The sequence below is a fragment of the Myotis lucifugus genome, unplaced genomic scaffold (assembly GCF_000147115.1).
Source record: "Myotis lucifugus unplaced genomic scaffold, Myoluc2.0 scaffold_295, whole genome shotgun sequence".
Taxonomy (NCBI): Eukaryota; Metazoa; Chordata; class Mammalia; order Chiroptera; family Vespertilionidae; genus Myotis; species Myotis lucifugus.
Genome location: NW_005871343.1, coordinates 1,337,546 through 1,361,862, shown reverse-complemented (window position 1 = coordinate 1,361,862; position 24,317 = coordinate 1,337,546). Strand labels below are relative to the sequence as shown.

The following is a 24,317-nucleotide window of genomic DNA, read 5'->3' as shown; positions in this document are numbered from 1 at the left end:
TTGTATTCTCAATCCCTTCACCTTTACAACCATCCCCCCTCCCATCTGTCAAAATGTTCTCTGTATATATGAGGGTTTCTGTTTTGCTTGTTCATTTGTTAATTTTTAGATTCAATTGTTGATATTTATTGTCATTTTATTGTTCATATTTTTTATCTTTTCTTTTTTTTCTTCTTAAAGAAGACCCTTTAACATTTCATGTAATGACAGCTTGGCTGGGTAGAGTAATCTTGGTTGTAGGTCCTTGCTTTTCATCACTTTGAATATTTCTTGCCATTTCTTTCTGGCCTGCAAAGTTTCTGTTGAGAAATCAGATGACAGTTGTATGGGCACTCTCTTAAAGGTAACTAACTGCTTTTCTCTTGCTGCTTTTAGTATTTTCTCTTTGTCTTTTACCTTTGGCATTTTAGTTATGATGTGTCTTAGTGTGGGCCTCTTTGGGTTCATCTTGTTTGGGACTCTATGCTTCCTGGGACTTGTATGTCTATTTCTTTCACCGGGTAAGGGAGGTTTTCTGTCATTACTTTTCAAGTAGTTTTTCAATTTCCTGCTCCTGCTTTCTTCTTCCAGCACCCCCATTATGCAAATGTTGGTATGCTTGAAGTTGTCCCAGGGCTCCTTACACTTTCTTTTTTCTTTTTGCTGTTCTGATTGGGTGTTATTTCCTTATGTTCCACAAATTCTTGATTTTGATTCTCAGCAGCCTTACTCTACTGTTGATCCCCTGTAAATTATTTTTTATTTCAGTTAGTGTATCCTTCATTCCTAACCGATCCTTTTTTATATTGTTGATGTTCTCACTAAGTTCCTTGAATTTCTCAATAAGTTCCTTGAGCATCATTATAACCAGTGTTTTGAACTCTGTACCTAATAGTTTTTTCTTGCTTCCAACATTTAGTTCTTTTTCTGGAGATTTCTTCTGTTCTTTCTTTGTCTCTGCATTTTGGTTGCTTCCCTGTGTTTGTTTCTATATATTAGATCTGCTATGTCTCTCACATTTGGTAGAGTTGCCTTGGGTAGTGGTGCCCTGTAAAGCACAGTGGCTCAGCCTCTGCAGTCTTCTGAGCTGGGCACTTCAGGTGTGCCCGTCTGAGCTGTGTGCACTGTCCTATTGCAGTTGAGCCTTGATTTATGTTGGTGTCACTGGGAGGGGTTGACCCTTAGGCCAATCACTTGAGAGGACCAGCTGCTACTACAGTGGAAGAGCTGCTGTGCCAAGATATCCCTCCTGATTTTAAACGACCACACGTGGGTGTGAGACCAGCCAGTGCTGTGATTCTGCTCCAGCTCGCCATCCCTCCTACCAGTCTTCATGTGCTTCTTCTTTAATTCCTTAGTTGTAGTACTTCTGCTCAGCTAGATTTCAGGTGGTTCTGAATGATGATTATTTTGTATTAATCGTTTACCTATGCTGCCATCTTGACTAGAGGATTTTTTTTTTTTATCAAAATACAGACTAGATTATAGTTGTTCAGGAAATTATTTGGGATAACCAAGTTCCTTATTCCTCCCTGACAAACTTTTATAAAATGAACATCTATATTATAAAAAGCCAGTAGCCATAATGCCATAATGACCAAATGACTGGTCACCAGGAGGTGCATTGATGGGTCCCGTGGCAGCGGTGGCGTAATTTCGCGAACTGGGCCTCTAGCATTTAAATAATTTTCAAATAGGGACTCCAAAAAAGAATGCATTTTAAAGACATCTTATAAAAAATAAGGCAAAATTTTAGTATTTCTTCTCTACAACTAAAATGTTTTAGTGTCTAATATAGTATCAAAGTTAACAATTTTTGTAAGGCCTGCTTTAGAATAAATATTCTTAAGACTGTACTTCAGATTATAATCTGAACCCTAAAAGACTGCCACTTTCTTTTCTTTCATTTTCTTTTGAGAGGGGGAGGGGATTTCTAACATAAAGGCATGTAAAGTGTGAGCAGAAAAGAATCACTACCTGAGGATTTACTGCAGCAAGAGCCTGCAGCATTTGTTGGATAAACTGCTGGTGTCCAGGTTCCGTGGTTCCTTCCGTGGGTCTTGGGTTTTCACTAGGGGCAGAGCTAGAGCCATTGGTTCCTGAAGAGCCGCCAGTGCTTCCTAATGTCCCCAGGCCAGGAGTAAAGCTAGGGAAAGCACAAATTGGTAGTAAACCTAAATTCCTGGACTTGTATGTCTATTTCATACAAGAGGCCAGACCAGGGCAGCTGGTAATAAATCAGTAACATTTTAACATAATAGTAGCCAAGTTAGACTAAGTGAGAGCTTTTTTTAACTTTGAAAGCTCTGTCTTGAAAATAATCTCAGCAGTCCTAGCCTGTGTGGCTCAGTTGTTTGAGCATTGTTCTATGCACCAAAGGATCGCAAGTTCAACACCCAGCCAGGACATATGCCAGAGTTTGGGACTCGATCCCCAGTAGGGGGCATGCAGGAGGCAGCCAACTGCTGTTTCTCCCTCACATCAATGTTTTTTTCTCTCCCTTTCTCTCAAAAAAAAAAAAAAATTTTTTTTTCAATAAAAATCATATTAAAAAATAAAAAACTATCTCTTAACAAAAGGCAAAATGATATTAAGCCTAATATTCTCCAAGAGAGAAAGTAACTATCATACACTTTCATAATCTTTCCCAAATAAGCCTACCCTGGGATGAGGCCAGGTGCTTCCGTTGCTAATGTCTGCAAACCCTGTTGAATCTGCAACAAGGCCTGCATTGCTCTAGGGTTTGACATTGCCGATAATGTATCAGGATTCTGCATCTAAGGAAGAAAGAAAACCAGCGGTTATTGAGGGATTACAATCAGTGAAGGTAAAATTCAAATGTTTTCTTTGCTATGTTTTTGGAGAAAAGTAAAAAACTGTACTGTTAAGACACTGATAATCCATCATTTCTTTCCCAAAATAAATACAAGAACCTCCTCTCTGATAGCAAACCTAGTGTGCACATTTTTACTACATGTCCTCCCAAATCCATCATGAAAACCAATTTTTCATAATAAAAGACAATTAGGAGATCCTCTGGAAGCCACACCTGTTCTCCTTCCCCAACGGAAGATGAAAATATTATTTCTAAGCGACAACTCCAAAAGGCAAAGTTAATGTAACATGGTAATATGGTGAAAGCCACATATTCCTCCTGACCAAGTGTTACATGTTGCTGATGTAACAATTTTACCAGTAAACTACACTCTAAAACAAGTTCCAAATTTGAAGTTAATACATATGTCCTGAGTTCAGCTTCACTACTTCCAAATATACAGCACCTGACTAACCAATATAGATAGGCTTGCATCATTACACTAGATCAAGAGCACTAACGAATCTTGGATAATGTTTTACATGCCTGAGAATCATTTACATAATATTTAACAGACTGAGAACTACAAAGACTAAATAACTTCATAACACCAAGACTGACTTCTTTCCTATCTTTGTAAGTAATAAAATACCATGGCAATCTCAAGTACTTTTCAATAATAAAAATCTTCCTTATATGACAACGACTATTTTAATCCTGCTAATTCCGAGTTTGAGGAAATGAGATTTACCTCTTGAAAAACAGGCATTCTATTAATTTGGAGGAAGTAAAACTTTACAAAGAAACCAAACGTGCAAAATAGGATACGGTAGCTCTTTCCAATTACTCAAGAATAGTTAATGTATAACATGACACAATGAAGCACTTCAAAGTTAGTATAATGAAAGAAAATGGTTTATGCATTAACAAAGCATTCAAAATCCTAAATTCTCAAAAGCAAAAACAAAATGGTCCTTTTCTCAGAATTTGTTTAAGAAATCAAGCAGACCTAGCCAGTTTGGCACAGTTGGCCTGCGGACTGAAGGGTACCGAGTTCAATTCCAGTCAAGAGCACATGCCGGGGTTGCGGGCTGAATCCCCAGTAGGGGACATGCAGGAGGCAGCCAATCAATGATTCTCTCTCATCATTAATGTTTCTATCTCTCCCTCTCTCTTCCTCTCTGAAATAAATTTTAAAAATTCCTATTAAAAAAAAAAGAAATACAAACAAAAACAAAATATCAGCAATGAAATGGGGCTTGGGTAAGATCAAGCTGAATTCTCTTTGAAATGATAGCATTATCAGACTTTATTCTATGTTTTGCTATCAATCAAAGAGCAAAGAAAAATGTTTATCAACAAACTTTTTCAAGCAAACCATTACTGAAGATAGCTAGCATCTTTTCTTACTCACTTGTTGGAGGAAAGTTGGGAGCTGTTGTCTCATTTGTTCTTGAAGCTGAGGATTTCCAGCAAATAGGGGATTATTCAGCATCATCTATGGGGCAAGTGTTCAAACAATTTTAACTGGAAATAATTGAAACAAGTAATGTACCTTGTTTAATAGTCTATCTTCCCCCAAGTGCCTAACCTGGCACTTAAAAAAAGAGGAAGGTAGAACATGAATAAAAAAGGAAGGGAAGATACTGTCCACAAGAATGATCTTCAGGAAAAAAAAAAAAAGGCATCTTCTCTCTCAATGAGAATGGTGATCATGATAATGACATGCAATATTCTAAAAATTAAAAGCAATCATTCTTAAGCTTTTCTTTGAGCAAAGGTGAGTATCTGCTCTTGAAGGAAAAATGGGAGTAACTGGCATTCATAGGGATACATATTCTGCTACACTGACAGAATAAACAATACAGGAAACTATACTTGGCTTGTTTAGACACCTCGACACACAAGTGGCAAGCACAGAGAAAATCCAGATCTGGAACCACTATATCTACCTGCCTACTATAAAACAGCTGATATCAGGTCCAGAAAAGTAACAGCACAGAACAGCAACCACCTTGCCAGAGAAATGGAGCTGCTAGGTGAAAATCAGCCCAGGACTAGCATCAACAGATCTCTGAGGAAAGTATTAAAATACTTTAAGACCTGAAAGATGTAAATCCATTTGAGAACACCAAGATTAGCCTCTGGATTTCACCTCACTATTACCAGAGAAGAGAAAAGTATCATGTTGCCTAACCTTCAAATAGGTATTAAAATTAGAAAGTCAGGGTCAATATCAACATGATGCTAGATACCTGAAAATAAAATTACAATACACAATCAGCATAACCAGAAACGAATTCTCATAATTTTAAAAAGACAACTTTTGTATCGGTTTTCCTCCAGAGTGAAGAATCAACTAAAAATAATTTGCTGTTAGTCTACTTACTGGCCTAAATTTGGGGGAAAATGATCCTTGCCCTCAACTAGTTAATCATATTTGAAATAATTATATGTAAATGTTGGAAGTAGAGAGAATTCCTCTCTTCCTCCTTTAGTTTAATCTATTGTTGCAAAGTGGATTAGGTAATTTTTTTTTAAAGTGTATAAAACAGGCCCTAGCTGGTTTGGCTCAGTGGATACAGTGTCGACCTGCAGACTGAAGGGTCCTGGGTTCATTCCGGTCAAGAGCACATGCCCAGGTTATGGGCTCGATCCCCAGTAGGGGACGTGCAGCAGGCAGTCAATCAATGATTGTCTCTCATCATTGATGTTTCTCTTTCTCTCTCTCCCCACCCCTCTCTTTTCTGCTCTAAAATTAATATATATTTTTTTAAAAAGTATATAAAACAGGAAGAAGTCAATGTTTTATGGATAAATAGTATTTATTTCAAAGTGACCAATAAGTTCATAGTAAATAAAGTAATACCTGCTATAGATCAACAAACCTGTTTCTTTATTGGCTCCAGTCAAATACTTTATTATTATAAACATATTAATGAAGTTATCACATTTGCCTTCCAGAATTCATGTTATTTGAAAAAGCATATCACCTTAAACTTGTTTATTCTTTCTCAGAAAATCATATCTCATTTGATTAGGATATTTCTCCTAACTTACCTGTTTACATAATAATATTTTTTACACTCAGACTTTTAAAAAATATCTAAAAATCAAAATCAGAATAGAGAAGTACAAACTTAATCACCAGAGTATATGGTAAATGTTCCTAAATTATCGATAATAAAAGACATCCATATCTAGCCTACTTTGTCAACATTTTGCTTTAAAGTAAAAATACAGTAGAGGAAAGTGCTCAAGTAATTTTATAAGTGTAGAATTGTTAGTAAAAATAGCTGGGAATGTGCCTGTTAAAGCCAAAATTTTAAAGCAAAATGTACATTCAATGTTAATTATTAGTCAAATATACATTTAAAAACATACAACAGTATCACTTTACATACATAATTCCACTTTTAAGTGCAGTAATCACAGTAAAGTGTGGCATTTAATACTTATATATTCAGTTTGGCAATTTGCATATGAATAAAACAGTATTTTATAAAAATATACCTACACTATACAAAATTAAGAGTATATAAAAATTCACCCCAAAACTTGTTCTCTATTTCTAATTCCACAAATTTTAAGAGGGCAGAAGTTATTGCTAAGGATTATAGTTTAAAGATATCTGCTATATACTTGAGTCAATTAAGACTGCAGACTTTAGGAAATAAAAACCACTTCATGCCCTAACCGGTTTGGCTGAGTGGATAGAGCATCGGCCTGCAGACTCAAGGGTCCCAGGTTCGATTCCAGTCAAGGGCATGTACCTTGGTTGTGGGCACATCCCCAGTGGGGAGTGTGCAGGAGGCAGCTGATGGATGTTTCTATCTCTCTCATTGATGTTTCTAACTCTCTATCCCTCTCTCTTCCTCTCTGTGAAAAACCAATAAAATATATATTAAAAAAAAACACCACTTCATTTGACATAATGATGAAAGTAATTATCTTTAAAAGCTTCTAAAGTTTTAGAAATGGAAATAAACTATGAAGGAAACTATTTTAAATTTCCACCATTCTACAGAGGCTGTTTTTTAAAAAGTAGAAAATATAATTTACAGGTGATCAAGTCTTGTTTCATATTCTCTAAAATTTTCTAAGACCAATGGTTCCTTAATCTAGGGACACATCAGAATCATCTAGGAAATGTAAGGGTTAAACAAAGAAAAAGATCCAATGCAGTTATATCAAAACTTATCAGGATGGGATGTTCCCAAGGTGATCCTTCATATTCAGCTAGGGTGGAGAGCCACTAACTTTTTTCCTTATGGCCTCTTTAGTAACAAGTTAGAAAATGAATAAAGGACCAAGTATACAAACTTGGTGGTATTGGGAGAGTGAAGGGGAAAGGGAGAGATCCATAATGGAAAGAATGAGAACACCATTCCCACAAATCTCTCTCTGCCTGTAATAAACAATTTAAAGCTATTTTATAACAGCCATTTGAAAATAACTATTACTCAGAATCTGTGTGATCTAATAAATAAAAGTATTTCAAGTGTATTAATTAACACTGTTCTTAATTACTTTCAAGACTTACATTTCACAAAAGGAAATCAAAACTTTTGTACTCTTTTCTTAAATCAACATATGTATATACAAAGTTAAACCTGTACTTCTAGCCAGTGAATGGCCAAGGTGAAGCTGCAAAGTAGCTTCAAAAAAGTAGATGCACTTTACCTACTTTTCTAGTGTGTTAAGGTAGCACACAACACAAATACGACAAAATCACAATTATTTGATCAGGCTATTTCAATTCACACTGCACAGCCTTTTCAATACAATTACAAACTCACCTGTGCAGCAAGGTCAGGATTCTGGCTTAGTGACTGCATCATGCTCCTCATGTAAGGGGCAGACAACATGTTTTGCATAAGTTGTGGGTTTTCAGTTATTTGCTGCAACAAGCTCTGCATTCCTGGTGTGTTGAACATACTAGCTGAAAGTTTGTTTAAAAAAAAGATCACATTGTATCAAGGAAAAGATATGTAGACAAAAGTGAAAGTTTTAAAACAATATCGTATACACTGTGCATTTTAGCAATTACTGATGAGAAGGCATATTATCAATAGAACTAATAAATAATTTTAAAACTAAGATCTCCAATACTACATGCTAAATATATACCAATAAAGGATAATTTATGGATTTTAAACATTTTGGTTGCATTCACAGTAGAATCACATCTAATGGAAAGGTTAAGTTCTATAGTCAATTTAAGTAAAAGTTGGGTATGGTCAAAATTACTATTGAAAAATCCCATAAAGTGAGGAAGTCTGAGCCAACTGTTCCGTTCCACCAGGATCACTTAACTAGAATCACACTGAGCACTCAATATGCTCACACTTAGTAAGAAGGAAGCCTTCTCACCAACAAAATAATAGATGGGACTCCATCCCATTTTCATTGAGTACTGACAGTCACTGATCAAAATGGCAGATACGTTTAACATTTCAGAAATCAGAGAGCACAGTGACTAAGGGTAGTGTCTGGAGTAAGATTACCTACATTCAAGTCTAATCTAATTATGTAATCCTGGGCAAATTATTTGGCTCCTTCATACTTTAGTTTCCCCACCTGTAAAAATGAGGTAAATACTATCTACTTCATAGGGTGGCTTTCACAATTAAATTTGTTAATGTGCTCCAGCAGCATTTTGGGGGGATCTCAGAATAAGTGCAAAGAACACTTCTACCATTTCAAAATTCATTTACCTGTAATTGAGGACTATCACCTAACCTTCAATTAGAAGTGAGTAATCTGCATGACATGCTAAAAGCAAAGAAAAAATCCTATAAATGATTTCTAACTGATGAATATGCTGTTAAAATCATATGCTTCTGGAAAATAAATACATATAGTTAGGCCTCTGTATCTGAGGGTTTTGCATCTGCAAATTCAACCAACCACAAATTGAAAATATTCAGGGGGAAAAAATCCAAAAAATGTCCTAAAAGCAAAACTTAAATTTGTCATGCACCAAGCACTATGCTGAATCAACGTGAATGAGGTGATGTGCAGGCATGCCCTATATGTAAATATAGGTTATTTGCAAACAGTATGCCGTATTATATAAGGGACTTGAGCATCTATGAATTTTGGTAGCCAAAGAGGGTCCTAAAACCAATCCTCTGTGATGCCAAAGGACTATATTTGAGTGAAGTAAGTAAAGCAGTATTAATAGATGAACATTTGTAGTTGATTCTGCCAAAAGGAAACTGTGTGAACGCCAAGGAAGTTAATGTCATCCCTAAAAAATAATTCTATTCCTATCACTTGTAAATATGTATGAAAAAATATTATACCCAATTATTGTATTTTTAACTCCATCATTTAAAAAATATTCCAAAATTTTGTTTTCTCTCATAATGTAGTATTTTCCATTTTGCCTCTTGACCTGAAAAGAGGTCCTTTACTAGAAAAATTTGTACCCCTGTTTTAAATAGTATCAAGCCATTACATTAAAAAAAAAATCTGAGTAAAAAGTTGCAAAACTGATTTTGTTGGTTAGACAAAAGTTGTTACTGTAAAAAACCATGCTATAGTAGAAAAAACAATCCACCTATCAGGAAATCTGATTGTTGTTCTTGTCGGCTCTAAAACCTTTAAAATGTGAATAAAGCATCCCTCTCAAAAGACTGTTAATAAAAATCAAATAGGCAGTAAAATATGGAACAGATGTTTTAAAATTTAAAAATGGTTATTCAGATATTAACTAGGTTTAGTGTAACAATCATTTTGTAATATACAGATATTGAATCATTACATTGTACACCAAAAACATGTTATGTCAATTATACCTCAATTTTTAAAAGTGGTTATTACTTCAATTTTTATAAAACCCGTATTACATCCAGAAATGTTAGCCACTGTATTTTACCACTGTGACCACCAATTACTTTCCCTATTCTGACTTCTTCCCTAAATAATGAATTTTTAAAATTCTTCATCCAGCATCTCACCTGTGCACTTCCTCTGCTAAGACACAGGGATCTTTTAAATCAGCGGTCGCCAACCTTTCGGACCTTGCGGACCACCGGTTGGAGACTGCTTTATAAATTATATCCAGTCCCTCTCATCTTAGGGAAGTGGCCCCATTACTTTCATTTCTTCTCATTTATATGCCAAGTATTAGGACTAAAATCATCACTCTGGCTACTGATCTTAGTAGACTAATCTTACCATGTAAATATTTGAATAGTTGAGAAAAGGACATCCATTTATTGAGTCTAGTCTACAGAAAAAATAATCCAAAGTAAATTCCTAATCTGTTCACACACTAGACTCTCCAGCAGCTTTATACACTGATCTTAGCCCCACTGTGGAAGGTCTGAGATTAAGCTCTGGGAAACTCATTTTTAACAAACCTGGCAGGTGCTCTGATGCAGCTAGTTTAGCACTGGTCTCAGGACTAGATTTTGAGAATCTACTGATCTAGAGCGTAAAACCAGACTAAAGCCAGGAAACATGTGCTCTAGTAATGAATACGTAAGTAACTGTATTCCCTAGGCACTTCGGTTTTCTACTAGTGAAATGAGACAACTGACCACCTAACTTCTCCCAAACCATCGGATGAGAATGCTAACACAAAACTGCCTCTGGAAATCCTCACTACTATACTGCACACAACTAATCATTATATACTTAAAACTTTCTTAAACCGCCCCCCAAAAAAACCTTACAACATGAAAAGCTACTTGTCACACATACACAAAAGCACAAAGAATAACAGCATTAAGAAAAGTTTGTTTTATTCAAATAAGAACAAAAAAGTGTGAGTTGTTATAAACATACCTCCTACTCCAGGCCCCAAACTTGGTGCAGAACTCTGCCCAGCAGTGCTGCTTGCAGTACTACCTCCAGTGCCCCCAACAGCGTTGGTGGTGCCAATGGAAGCTGATGAACTCTGAGAAGCCTGTGGAGCCCATGGATTGGGTAATGGATCTCTATTTTCTGTACGGGAAGGTTGACTACCTTCACCTGAGGATGTATTGCTCACTAAGGAAGCAAATGGATTACCACCAAACTGTAATAAAAACAAACACACACAAAAGTCATTTTTAAAACAGTTTTTGTTTTAAATAACAGATATGGAACTTTTTTTTATTTTCAAGAGAAAGAGAAGAGAGAGAAAGAAAGAGAAAGAAAGATCATTTTGCTCCATTTATTTGTGCATTCATTGGTTGATTCTTCTATGTGCCCTAACCAGGGATTGAACCCACAACCTTGGCATATCAGGACAATGTTCTAACCCAGTGGTTCTCAACTTTCCTAATGCCGCAACCCTTTAATACAGTTCCTCATGTTGTGGTGACCTCCAACCATAAAAGTATTTTCGTTGCTACTTCATAACTGTAATTTTGCTACTGCTATGAATCGTAATGTAAATATCTGATATGCAGGATGTATTTTCATTGTTACAAATTGAACATAATTAAAGCATAGTGATTAATAACAAAAACAATATGTAATTACATATGTGTTTTCCGATGGTCTTAGGCGACCCCTGTGAAAGGGTCGTTCGACCCCCAAAGGGGTCACGACCCACAGGTTGAGAACCGCTGTTCTAACCAAATGAGCTATTCAGCCTGGCCAAATATAAAACTTTTTAATGAAAATCACATTCCCCATATAAAGGTAGCTCTCAATCAGAAACATATTTGTGTTAAAACAGGAGCTATCCCTTAGCCTGAGCCTCGGAGGCAGTGTTATCACCTGTTCTTGCGCAGCACTCAGCATTGGTTCCTGAATATCTGTGTACATTCGCCGTAAAGCATTGTATCCCCCTGGAATGCTTTCCAGATTACTCAAGGCTCGGTCCTGGTTTCTCATCATTTCCTGCATCATTGCCGGATTCCTGGCAAGTTCCAATGTCTACGGAGAAAATTTCCATTAAACAAAAAAAGGCACTAAAACATACATGAATTACTTTAACTGTTAACTGCCACAGCTAATTTTTTCAAGTTTACTAATTCTATGAATTATCACTCAATATATAAATCAGAAAACTATTTTAAATAATTCCTATTGGATTTCACCTAAAAAAGCAAGCTAATATTCAAATAATTAAAGAAACACTTTGTTATAAGTGATTCCCATCTCCTGAACTGAATTCTTGTTTCTTAAATCTGCAGGATAACTGTTTATAAAGATCTTTAAAATACAGCAGAAAATTCAAAGTTCAAAATAGTCCAAATTAGTGCTTTACTGAGTTTTACTTAACAAAGATTAGGATTTCCTTTTTTAGCTTAGCCATACATATAGGACAAGCTTTTTAGGCATAAAAAATTGAATAATTAAGTAAATATATCCTAGCTAAATGGACTGAAAGAGCATTCCACATACTTGTCTCATAATATCTGGGTTATTCAGCATATGACTAATTTCTGGATTTCTCTGTATCAACTGCTGCATTTGTGGATTGGCCATAATTAACTGCCTCATCAGGTCAGGATTTGAAAGCATGCTCTGGACAAAGGGATTCTCCATGATCTGGACCATCATTTCAGGATTGGACATTAGTTGCCGCTGCATCTGGCTTTGTAGTTCAGAGAAGTTGGTAGAATTCAAACCCAAGCTACTTAGACCGGCAAGTCCTCCAAGGGCACCTAAGAGGATAAAGAGGAAAAAACACATAAATAAAAGTCAGAAATTTTACCATTAACAAGACTGTGCTCCATTAACAAAATGAAGATGCAAAAATATTAACTGAATCAATAATCCAATCCAGAAAACCATTCAAAAGCAAAAGTGTAATTCCTATTTCATATATACGTTTAATTTCTATAACCGAAATTAGCCAAAAATGTATTCACTCTGATACTTAGGTTTAAGTAATAAAGCCATCAAATATATATTCCAAATACAAAATTATACAGTCACATGTCACATAACTGCCATTTTGGTCAACAACGGACCATATATACAACATTGGTTCCTTAAGATTATAATGAAGCTGGAAAATTCCTATTGCCACCAACCTCTAGGGGAGAAGAAGTTGCTAGAGTTTAAGGTCTGTAAAAACACTTGAGCAATGAGATTTAGAGAGGCTCCAGGTGGGTGAAGACATCTACATGCTATTAGGGTGACAAGCAGAGAGGAGGCGTGGAAGCTCAGCATTGTCCCCGAACCCTCATACCTTGCCCGATGATTCTTTTCCATTTGTCTAATTCTCAGTTGTACCCTTTATAATAAACTGGTAAACATAGTAAAGTGTCTTCCTGAGTTCTGTGAGCTATTCTAGCCAATTATCAAACCTGAAGATGGGTTGTGGAAATCTTCAATATAGCCTGCCGGTTAGAAGTAGAGGTGGTCTGGAACTTGGACTATTATCTGAAGTAGGAGCAGTCTGAGCCCTTTAACTTGCAGGATCTGACATTAACTCCAGGTAGGTAATATCAGAATTAAACTACTGGACACCCATGTGGCGCTGGAAAATTAGTTTGTGTTAAAAACAAAAAAACAAAAAATGCCCTGACTGGTTTGGCTCAGTGGATAGAGCGTCAGCCTGCGGACTGAAAGGTCCCAGATTCGATTCCGGTCAAGGGCATGTACTTTGGTTTCAGGCACATCCCCAGTAGGGGGTGTGCAGGAGGCAGCTGACCGATGTTTCTCTCTCATCGATGTTTCTAACTCTCTATCCCTCTCCCTTCCTCTCTGTAAGAAATCAATAAAACGTATTAAAAAAAATAAAAATAAAAAAAACCACACCCCAGAATATGCCTAATGGAAGAAATGAAAAATATGCACTGGATTATACTTCTAACAATGTCTTTGCAGAAAACTAATTTAAGTTTAGCAATTTACCTATAAACTCTGGATAGTGCAGAGCTGCTGCCAATCAATGAGAGAAAAAGCCAGGACATATAACAGAATGAAATCATGGAGAAACAATAGACGCAAGAGGATGATAAGTGCTTATCATAACACATTAACTTTGTAAATTTACATAATCAACCAAATGCATTCATTCCTCACTTACTCAGCATTGCCTATATATGGCTGGTACTGTGCTACATGTTGGGAATAAGGTGACAAGAAAGACACAAGAACTACCCTCAGAACTCAATCTAGACAGACAAGAAAAAAAAAGCAGAATAAGAACTTAAATAGTCACAGGATATTATGGCACTATCTAAATAGGATGGCTGCTTTCCTACAAGACGACACTCAAAGGGTTTGGAGAATAAATAAGTTGGCAAGAAGACGTGGACAGCATTGGGAGATTTAATACTAGGCACAATAAACATTATATACAAAAAGTATAGACATAAATATTATAAGTATTGATGTATTCTTGAAACAGAAAAAATACAGAATGACTGGAATGGCACATAGCAGGGCTCACTAAACATTCAACGTGTAGCCTTGTATTTCTTTTGCAGTTGGACAGACCCAAGTGACTAGTTACGGCCAAAGGACTATAAGAAATGATGGGTGTCACTTCCGGCCAAAGTACAGAAGGTTGTGTCTTCTGTCATGTTCCAAGATGGCAGAATTACATTAGCTTGAGTCCCTGAAGACTGTAGATGAGGCCTCACTGACCAGTGAAAAGCATGAAGAAAAGCTTTGGAGCAGGAAATTAAGCTTTGTGGTAATAAAGCGCCAAGTTTGTGGTTATCTATTACCACAGGGTAGCCTATCCTGACTAATATGATTATTGGGAAGTGGTAAGAAATGAGGATGGAGAGACAGATAAGGGCTAAAGCAGAAAGCAGAATAGTCACTTAAGTTGTTCTTCTTCTAATAATAACAATATGGAAATAACTCAGATTTAAAACCACTACAGATTTAAAAAGTTGAGAACCTAAAACAAGTAGTTAGCAGTAATTGCCTATGGTGGAAGAAAGACATTTATGGTTCAAGAGATTTGATAGGAGAGAGGTAGTGGTTTGAGGGGCAAGATAATTTGTATTGTTTTCCTTTGCTTTGTGAGGAGACACATACAAAAGCTGAAGTACTTAGAGCATCAGTTCTCAACCTGGGGGTCGAACGACCCTTTCACAGGGGTCGCCTAAATACATCCTGCATATCAGATATTTACATTACGATTCGTAACAGTAGCAAAATTACAGTTATGAAGTAGCAACGAAAATAATTTTATGGTTGAGGGTCACCACAACATGAGGAACTGTATTAAAGGGTCACGGCATTAGGAAGGTTGAGAACCAATGACTTAGCGAATATCAGGTAATAGGGTTGACTATACTGCATGGAGTTCAGAAACTATGTGGGTTAAGGTACAGATCTGAAAGTCACCAGGACACACAGTTAGTATAATGTCACTCAAAGAAAAATAAATAAAAGCAAAAGAAGAAAGACGAGGCAGAACTCTGGAGAACAATACCAGAAGGAACAGAAAGAGAAGAGACCTACAAATGAAACAAAAAAGAAAATGGTAATATCATGGGGAACGCTGCATAAAGTATGATTGGCTAACCACTACATGGTACAACTGAAGTTAATCTTTATATATAAAAGGCTAAGTGTCTATCCTTCCCTCTGACTGGTAGCTATGATGCGCAATGACCACCAGGGAGCAGAAGCTCAATGCAGGTGCTGCCATGACGCACACTGGCCATTTAAAAATAAACAGCACCACCGACCTGGCGCAAACAAACCAACACTCAGCTTCCCCCAATTGGGACACGGGCCCCCCCACCACCCTGGAGCGACACCCCATCAAATTGCAGCCAACACTGCCAAGATCCCATGGTGCAAAATGCAGCCCACAGCCCAGCCCAGAAACGGTGGCTGTGGGCGCCGGGTAATGACATCACGTAGTAACGCCCAGCTTCCTCTCTCTAGCGACTAGCCTCCTTGGAGTTTCTTCAGCCCAGGAACCCAACTTGCTTTATAGCCAGGTGCAAACATTTTACAGTTCAACCAAATGTTTGTGAAGTGTTTTCCCGTGCCCCATCTCATTTGATTCTCACAGAAGTCCTGGAGTAGGTAGATAGGAGACTTGGTAGAATCCTATTTTCTTTTCATTAGTAAGACAACAGAGATTTAGAAAGTTTAGAAACTTGACCCGACTGAAAAGAAGAAATGGTGGAACTTGAAAATGACTTCAGGTTCTCTCACTGCGCAAAATATAGTCAAACACTGCTACAGTTAAATATTTTACCCTTTGTTCTCCCTGTGATATACAATAATAATGTGCTTTGTGTTGACATTTACTGCTGTCTTGCTGACAATTACCTAAAAGAGAAGTTTGGGTGCTTCACTGGGCTGGAAAAGTTTAACTAAATCAGAAAGCAGGTCTAATTAAGCAAGTTTATCTATATACTAGATACGGATTTATGCACAGGTGAGGTCCCTTAGCGTGGCCTGTGGGGATTGGGCCAAAACTGGCTACCTAACACTGCCTGCCGCTCCTGCCTGCTGTTCCTATTCATCCCAGCCCTGCTGTGCCTGCCGCCATCGCTCAGTAGGCTCACTGCCGCTCTGCTGCGGTCTCCGGCAGCCAGCTGTGAGCCCTGCGTCTGGCACCCATCGGTTAGCTGAGCGGCGCTCCCGCTGTGGGAACACACTTACTGCCAGGGGGCAACTCCTGCATTGAGCGTCTGGCCCCTGGTCGTCAGTGCGTGTCATAGCGACCGGCTGTTCAGTCGCTTAGGCTTCTATATATCTACTAGTGTCCCAATGCACAAATTCGTGCACATTGCAAGTAAATTAATTAGAAGAAATATTTTAATATTGCTATTTGCCCTTTCTCTATAATAGAAGTGTCAACCAAATTCACTATCGACAATGACAGGTCAAAACACACGTGTGCGATTGGCGCCAGTGAGAGCTGTAGATGTGTCGTCCATGTGCGAGTCAACCTAGCCTTTTATAAATATAGGTATATATAAAAGTCTAATATGCAAAGTGTCCCCTTGGGAGTTCGACCGACCAAGAATTCAATTGCTATGATGTGTGCTGACCACCAGGGGGCGGCACAGAACTAAGGAAGGCCCCGGCTGGCAGCTGGGGGAAGGGAGGCCCTGGCCAGCAGCTGGCAGCCACAAGGGACCCTACCTGAGCACGAATTTCGTGCACTGGGCCTCTAATATAGATATGAAAGGCTAAGTTGACTCGCACATGCACGATACATATAAAGCTCTTACTGGAGCCAATTGCATGCGTTTCGATCTGTCCTGTCAATCGTAAATTTGGGGTTTTTTTGTTGACATTCTGAAGCTGAAAGACAGTTACACTGTCAACAGAATATGTCTAAAGACCAACTTCTGCCACATTGTACCTCTGAAGCTGAAAGAAGCCGGCATTGTCGACAGAATATATATGAAGAACAACTATTGGTACAACGTGCCTCTGATGCTGAAAGAAAGCGGCGGCGTCAACAGAATATGTCTGAAGAACAGTCATTGACAAGTACTACCAATACTGGTAGGAACTGCCTTCATAGCGAAAATGAAGTAAATGAGGATGCAATTATCAAACACAGTTGTGGTGGAATGACTGTTACATGTCAATTTTGCCTATCACTAAATTTCTCTGATGAAAAATCACCTGATGAAAATTTACTTGATGTTGTAGCAAAGGCAAAGTTTGTCCAAATGATATAAATATTCCAGAATACCTGGCATATTTTAAAAAATCAATGATAAACAAAGATTCTGACAGTAAAAATTTCATGGAAAATATTCGTTATTATATCATGTTATTATTTACTTAATCAATTTACATATTATTTTCATGTACATTTTACTAATTTTCTTTCATCTCTGACACTTCCATTTTAGAGAAAGGGCGAATAGCGATATTAAAGTATTTCTTCTAATTTATTTCCTTTCAATGTGCACAAATTCATGCACCAGGCCACTAGTATTGTAATAACTATGTATGGTGCCAGGTGGGTACTACAAATATCAGGGGAACACTCTGAAAAGTATATGATTGTCTGACCAATATACTGTACACCTAAAACTAATACAAAATAATATTAATATAAACTAATTGAAAACAATTAAAAAAATTTTTTTTAATTTAATGTACAATTTTCATGACAAGGATCACACCATACCTTTTCCCCCTTCTGGAAAAAAAGATTTTTAGTGATTTAGTTCTATGCCAAGTATGTTGAAAACATTTAAGACATGGCATGAATTCACATTTGCTTTGTAAAAAATGATTGCTGCTTCTTCTAAAATGATCTTGGACTGCATGTGTCTCTCTAGGTACAGGCAGATGAGTTTTATATGGCAGAATTATTAACACAAACAATGTAGAGAGATTAGGATGAAATTATTTAGTGTTCAGACCCATGAAAGCTATTGTTGAGGTGTAAATCTCTCCCCACTTCCCTCACTTTATAGGCCAAGAAATTAAAGCCTAGAAAGGCTTTTAGTTAATTTGTCTGACACCATACATCTCCCTTATTCCTTCATTTCTAGTTTTATTCTCACCCCTTCATCAACTACTTCATTTAGTCTATACAGTCAGCTTTTCTTTTTTTTCTGCCTCTTTTCACACTAAGGTCTATCCCATGTGTAAAAGCCACAGAATTGTACTGCCACCCATTGTCTTGCTTCCTTTCTCAGCTATCTTTGAAAAATGCATTTTCTGTTTTCTGACTGTGTTTCCCATTCACTAAGCTTGCTGTGCCCTATTTTTGCCCCCATCATTTGACTGAAAATTCCATTGATCTCTTAGACTGCCAAATTCAGTGGACACTTCAGATATTAAATCAATCTATCCTAATACTTATCAATCTATCCTTGAAATTTTCTTCCTTTAACTACTGATACTGTTTTCTCTTGGTTAGTTTTCTGACCATTTTCTTTAAAAAAAATTTTAAATTACAGTTTAATTTTTTTTTAAATACATTTTATTGACTTTTTACATAGAGGAAGGGAGAGAGATAGAGAGCTAGAAACATCGACGAGAGAGAAACATCGATCAGCTGCCTCCTGCACATCTCCCATTGTGGATGTACCCGCAACCAAGGTACATGCCCTTGACCGGAATCGAACCGGGGACCCTTCAGTCCGCAGGCCGAAGCTCTATCCACTGATCCAAACCGGTTTCGGCATAAATTACAGTTTAATTTAATATTATTTTGTACTAGTGGCCCAGTGCACAAATTCGTGCACACTGAAAGGAAACTAATTAGAAGAAATATTTTAATATTGCTATTCACCTTTTCTCTATAATAGAAGTGCCACATGATATAAAAACAATAAAAATGATATAAAAACATTGATGAAAACAATGACTGATAAATTGATTAAACTTATTCTAATATCTACCTGTATACCACATTAAGAATAAAAACACTTTGAAAACACAGTAAAAGGGAGGAACCAAGATGGTGGCATAGGTAAACACCTGAACTTGCTGCTTCACACAACCACATCAAAACTACAACTAAAAAACAAAACGGGTATCACCCAGAACCACGGGAAGGCTGGCTGAGTAGAAGTTCAACAACTACAGGGAAAGAGAAAAGTGCGTCTACACTAGTAGGAGGCGCAGAGGTATGGAAGAGCGGAGGCACGGAGGCGCGAGAAACAGGCTGGCAACTGGGTACGCTGTGGTCTTTTTCAATCAGGAGGGAGATACAAACTCCCGACTGCTCTGAACTCCAGTTCCGGGCAAGACTCTGGGGACCCAGACTCATACGAGGCGAAACTGGACTGCCTGGCATAGGGCCAGAACACGAGGGCGGCTTTCTCTCAGAGGTGCTCACAGTGTTCATTGTTCCTGCACGGTGCACGGGGCCGCGGGACACAGAGACACAGAGACACAGGGCCGACAGGCAACCATGGCTGTTTGCACGGCCTGTGATTCCCTGAGACCTTGCTCCACCCAATTTAAAGCCCCACCCAAGCTGTGGGCAAAGGCTTTTGCAATCTAAAACCTAACAAATTGCAGCTGGGTCAAAGAACCTCAAAGCTTCTAAAAGAAGGCCTAAGGCTCGTCAGCAACCTGAATTGCTTCACAGCTGCACCTCATCTGGGCACCTCCAAACCCCAAACAAAGAGGAGGAATTTGCAGATCTCTCTGTAGCTCCTGCTGGGTGGCCTCAGGCAGTGGCTGACTTTGCACCTCCTTGGAGGTCAAAGAGCCAGTGTACCCAGTGGTCACAGTGAAACCACACCAGATTACAACTCTTCAGATCCGTAAGAGACACACTCAGGGGGCAGACTCAGTGAGCACCAAAGCCCCACTGACGCAAGTCCTGCCCCATAAGGGTGTTTCCAGCACAACTGTTCTCCCATTCTATACACAACTAGTCCTCACAGTCAATTGGTCTGGAGGTCAATTCCTCCCAGTGATACCAACAGCAATCAAGACTTAACTACAACAAGACTGTGAGGGGTGCACCAAAAGCTGAGTCACTGGGCCCTATAGGACACCTAGCACACAAGGCCACTCTATCAACACAGGGAAGCAGCCAAAATGCAGAGACAAAGAAATATGTCACAAATGAAAGAAATGGAGGAAAGCAAACTACTGGATATAGAGTTCAAAACCATGGTTATAAGGTTACCCAAGAATCTTCTAGAAACCTCCGAGAAATTTAGTGAGACCCTCAAAGATATAAAAAAGGACCAATTAGAAATTAAGCATACCCTGCCTGAAATAAAGAATAATATACAGAGATCCAACAGCAGACTAGAGGATCCCAAGAATCAAGTCAAAGATTTAAAATACGAAGAAGCAAAAAACACCCAACCAGAAAAGCAAAAAGAAAAAAAAGAACCCAAAAATATCAAGATAGTGTAAGAAGCCTCTGGGACAACTTCAAGCATACCAACATCCGAATTATGGGGGTGCCAGAAGAAGAGAAAGAGCAAGATATTGAAAACCTATTTGAAGAAATGATGACAGAAAACTTCCCCTACCTGGTGAAAGAAATAGACTTACAAGTCCAGGAAGCACAGAGAACCCCAAACAAAAGGAATCCAAAGAGGACCACACCAAGACACATCATAATTAAAATGCCAAGGGCAAAAGACAAAGAGAGAATATTAAAAGCAGCAAGAGAAAAACAGTTAGTTACCTACAAGGGAGTACCCATACGACTGTCAGCTGATTTCTCAACAGAAACTATGCAGGCCAGAAGGGAGTGGCAAGAAATATTCAAAGTGATGAATAGCAAGAACCTACAACCAAGATTACTTTACCCAGCAAAGCTATCATTCAGAATTGAAGGTCAGATAAAAAGCTTCACAGATAAGAAAAAGCTAAAGGAGTTCAAACCAGTATTTATGAAATGCTGAAGGGTATTCTTTCAGAAGAGGAAGAAGAAAAAGGTAAAGATAAAAATTATGAACAAAGTGACAACAAATACGTATCTACCAACAAGTGAATCTAAAAATCAAGTGAATAAAAAAATCTGATGAACAGAATAAACTGGTGAATATAATAGAATCAGGGGCATAGAGAGTGAGTGGACTGACAATTCTCAGGGGGAAGGGGGTGTGGGGGGTGAGGGAAGAGACTGGACAAAACTCGAAAACCGATGGACGAGGACAATGGGGGAGTTGTAAGGGCATGGGGTGGGGTGGGAACCAGGTGGAGGGGAGCTATGGGGAGAAAAAAGAGGAACAACTGTAATAATCTGAACAATAAAGACTTTTTTTTTAGAGAATAAAAACACTTTCAGAGTGCTTGACTAATTTCCCTTGTGATGAAGTATTTACAACTTTAACTTTGTAAGTTTGTGAAGCATCCCAACTTCTCTTTCAGGTAATTGTCAGCAACACAGCAGTAAATGTCAACACAAAGCACATTATTATTGTATATCACAGGGAGAACAAAGGGTAAAATATTTAACTGTAGCAGTGTTTGACTATATTTTGCGCAGTGAGAGAACCTGAAGTCATTTTCAAGTTCCACCATTTCTTCTTTTCAGTCGGGTCAAGTTTCTAAACTTTCTAAATCTCTGTTGTCTTGCTAATGAAAAGAAAATAGGATTCTACCAAGTCTCCTATCCACCTACTTCAGGACTTCTGTGAGAATCAAATGAGATGAGGCACGGGAAAACGCTTCAAACATTTGGTTGAACTGTAAAATGTTTGCACCTGGCTATAAAGCAAGTTGGGTTCCTGGGCTGAAGAAACTCCAAGGAGGCTAGTCGCTAGAGAGAGGAAGCTGGGCGTTGCTACGTGATTTCATTACCTGGTGCCTACAGCCACCGTTTCTGGGCTGGGCTGTGGGCTGCATTTTGTACCATGGGATCTTGGCAGTGTTGGCTGCAATTTGGTGGGGTGTTGCTCTGGGGTGGTGGTGGGGCCTGTGTCCCACATGGAGGAAGCTGATTGTTGGTTTGTTTGCGCCAGGTCCGTGGTGCCATTTATTTTTAAACTAGAGGCCCGGTGTACAAAATTCGTGCACTGGGGGGGAGAGGGGGATGTCCCTTAGCCTGGTCTGCACCCTCTCCAATCTGGGACCCTTAAAGGGATGTCCAACTGCCGGTTTAGGCCCGATCGCAGTCGGACATCCCTCTTGCAATCCAGGACCACTGGCTCCTAACCACTCACCTGCCTGCCTGCCTAATGCCCCCAAATGCCCTCCCCTGCCGGCCTGGTCACCCCAAATGTCCTCCCCTGCCAGCCTGGTCACCCCAAATGCCCTCCCCTGCCGGCCTGGGAGCCCCAAATGCCCTCCCCTGCCGGCCTGGTCACCCCAACTGCCCTCCCCTGCCAGCCTAGTCGCCCCTTACCCCCTGCCAACCTGATCTCGTCCCTAACTGCCTCTGCCTCAGCCCACACCACCATGGCTTTGTCCAGCAGGAAGTCAGACCTCCGGAAGATAGCCAGTTGACCTGGTCTAATTAGCATATTACCCTTTTATTAGTATAGATGGCCAGTGTGCATCATGGCAGCTCCTGCATTGAGTGTCCGCCCCCTGGTGGTCATTGCGCATCATAGCTACCAGTCAGAGGGAAGGACGGACACTTAGCATTTTATATATATATAGATAGATTATTGACTATATTTCCTATGCTGTACTTCACATCCCCTTAACTATTTTGTAACTACCATTCTGTACTTCTTAATCCCTTCACCTCTTTCACCCAGTCTCTCAACCCTCCTCCCGTATACAAATTTTTTTATAATGTCATTTTGAGGTACTATACTTGTCATACAACTTAAGAACTGAAAGAAGCATTGAGCCATATCTATCTAGTTCTACTTTTGTTAGTTTCAGAATACGTTCCCCCCCACCCCCCCGAAAGAAAAAAAAACCTTCATAGAACCTCAGTATATAAAACTGATATAAATAGTTTGGGCTTATACAGGAGATCTTTAACCACTGAGCTTGCTCCCAGGCCCTGCCCTTTTTGTGTGTTCAGACAGAAAATCACTACAACATTGTGATCTCTTGGTTTTATAAGTGAGAAAATTATATTTAGGATCTTACCTATGATCAACAATCAGCTAATCTTCCTTAGATTCAATTATGCACCAGGTGATCAGATCAGGTATACATATACTACCTTGTTCATTATTTTAAAAAAATGTCATCATGCCCTGGTCGGGTAGCTCAGGTGGTTAGAGCATCATCCCAATATGCCAAGGTTGTGGGTTGGATCCCCAGTCAGGGCACATACAATAATCAACCAATGAATGAATAATTAAGTAGAACAACAAGCTGAAATCTCTCTCTCTCTCTCAAATCAATCAATCAATAAAAATGTTAAAAAAATGTTAATGTGTCACCTATTGACTATTTAACTAAATGTAAATGTAAGCTTACCAAATATATCTATATTCCCAATTACTTTCTTAATACCTACAACAATTACAGAAGCTATAGAAATTTATGTTGTTGTTAAAGTGACTTCATGTTTAATTCTGTCATTTTATAAAAACTACCCTGCGAAGAAGGAAGTTTTTTCCAATTCCTATAAAAATGATTAAAGACACTTACCTAAACCAAAAGGGTTGCTAGGGGCAGAACCAGATGTAGAGTTACTATTAGGAGCTGAAGATGTGGTAACATTGCTTCCACTAGTATTTGTTTGCTGGGCTGAATGATCCTGAGACCTAGGAAAGATAATTAATTCATGCTGTGAACAGTGAACTATTTTTAAAAGAACCTCTGAAATTTTGACACTCATTATAAAGAATAAGTTTTCAGACCAACTCAAATTTTCATAAAGTAAATAAATACCCTGAGGTAACTATATAAAAAGAAACATAGTAAAACCTTACAAAAACCAAACTATACTTCAATTGCTCCTCCTTGAGTATAATATACATAAATATTTCATTACTTTCAATCATACTGATTATGTAAGAGAGGAAAATAGGTCACCTCACAGAAGAGAACCAACCACCCATCACAGCCATAAAGTTCAAATATATAAGCAACTTTTTATCTATCCCCTTCTATGAACTTGAGCGTTGCGGGAGGGTTAGTTTTTCTCAGACTTTTGAAATTGTTAAAAGTAAAAAATAAAGAGACTTCACCAAAAGAAGGTTGAAAAATCAATAAAAGCAATAACTGATTATTACTTAATATTAAGTAATAAAATGTTTTATTAGAAATCTATTCCTTCTGA

At 38.3% G+C, this 24,317-nt stretch overlaps 1 protein-coding gene across 2 annotated transcripts in view; it reads right to left on the bottom strand.

Annotated features, from left to right (window-relative positions):
- UBQLN1 (ubiquilin 1) overlaps positions 1-24,317 on the bottom strand; it is a 45,625-nt gene that overhangs the window by 3,045 nt on the left and 18,263 nt on the right. The window contains exons 3-10 of one of the 2 annotated variants that reach the window (XM_006100019.3): positions 23,684-23,799; positions 12,143-12,405; positions 11,513-11,671; positions 10,592-10,823; positions 7,594-7,736; positions 4,209-4,292; positions 2,641-2,756; positions 1,957-2,125 (exon numbers count right to left, since the gene is read on the bottom strand). In XM_006100019.3, coding sequence (XP_006100081.1) covers positions 1,957-2,125; positions 2,641-2,756; positions 4,209-4,292; positions 7,594-7,736; positions 10,592-10,823; positions 11,513-11,671; positions 12,143-12,405; positions 23,684-23,799 — 1,282 coding nt within the window. The remainder of the gene's footprint in view (positions 1-1,956; positions 2,126-2,640; positions 2,757-4,208; positions 4,293-7,593; positions 7,737-10,591; positions 10,824-11,512; positions 11,672-12,142; positions 12,406-23,683; positions 23,800-24,317) is intronic. The other variant, XM_006100020.3, reaches the window with a different exon arrangement.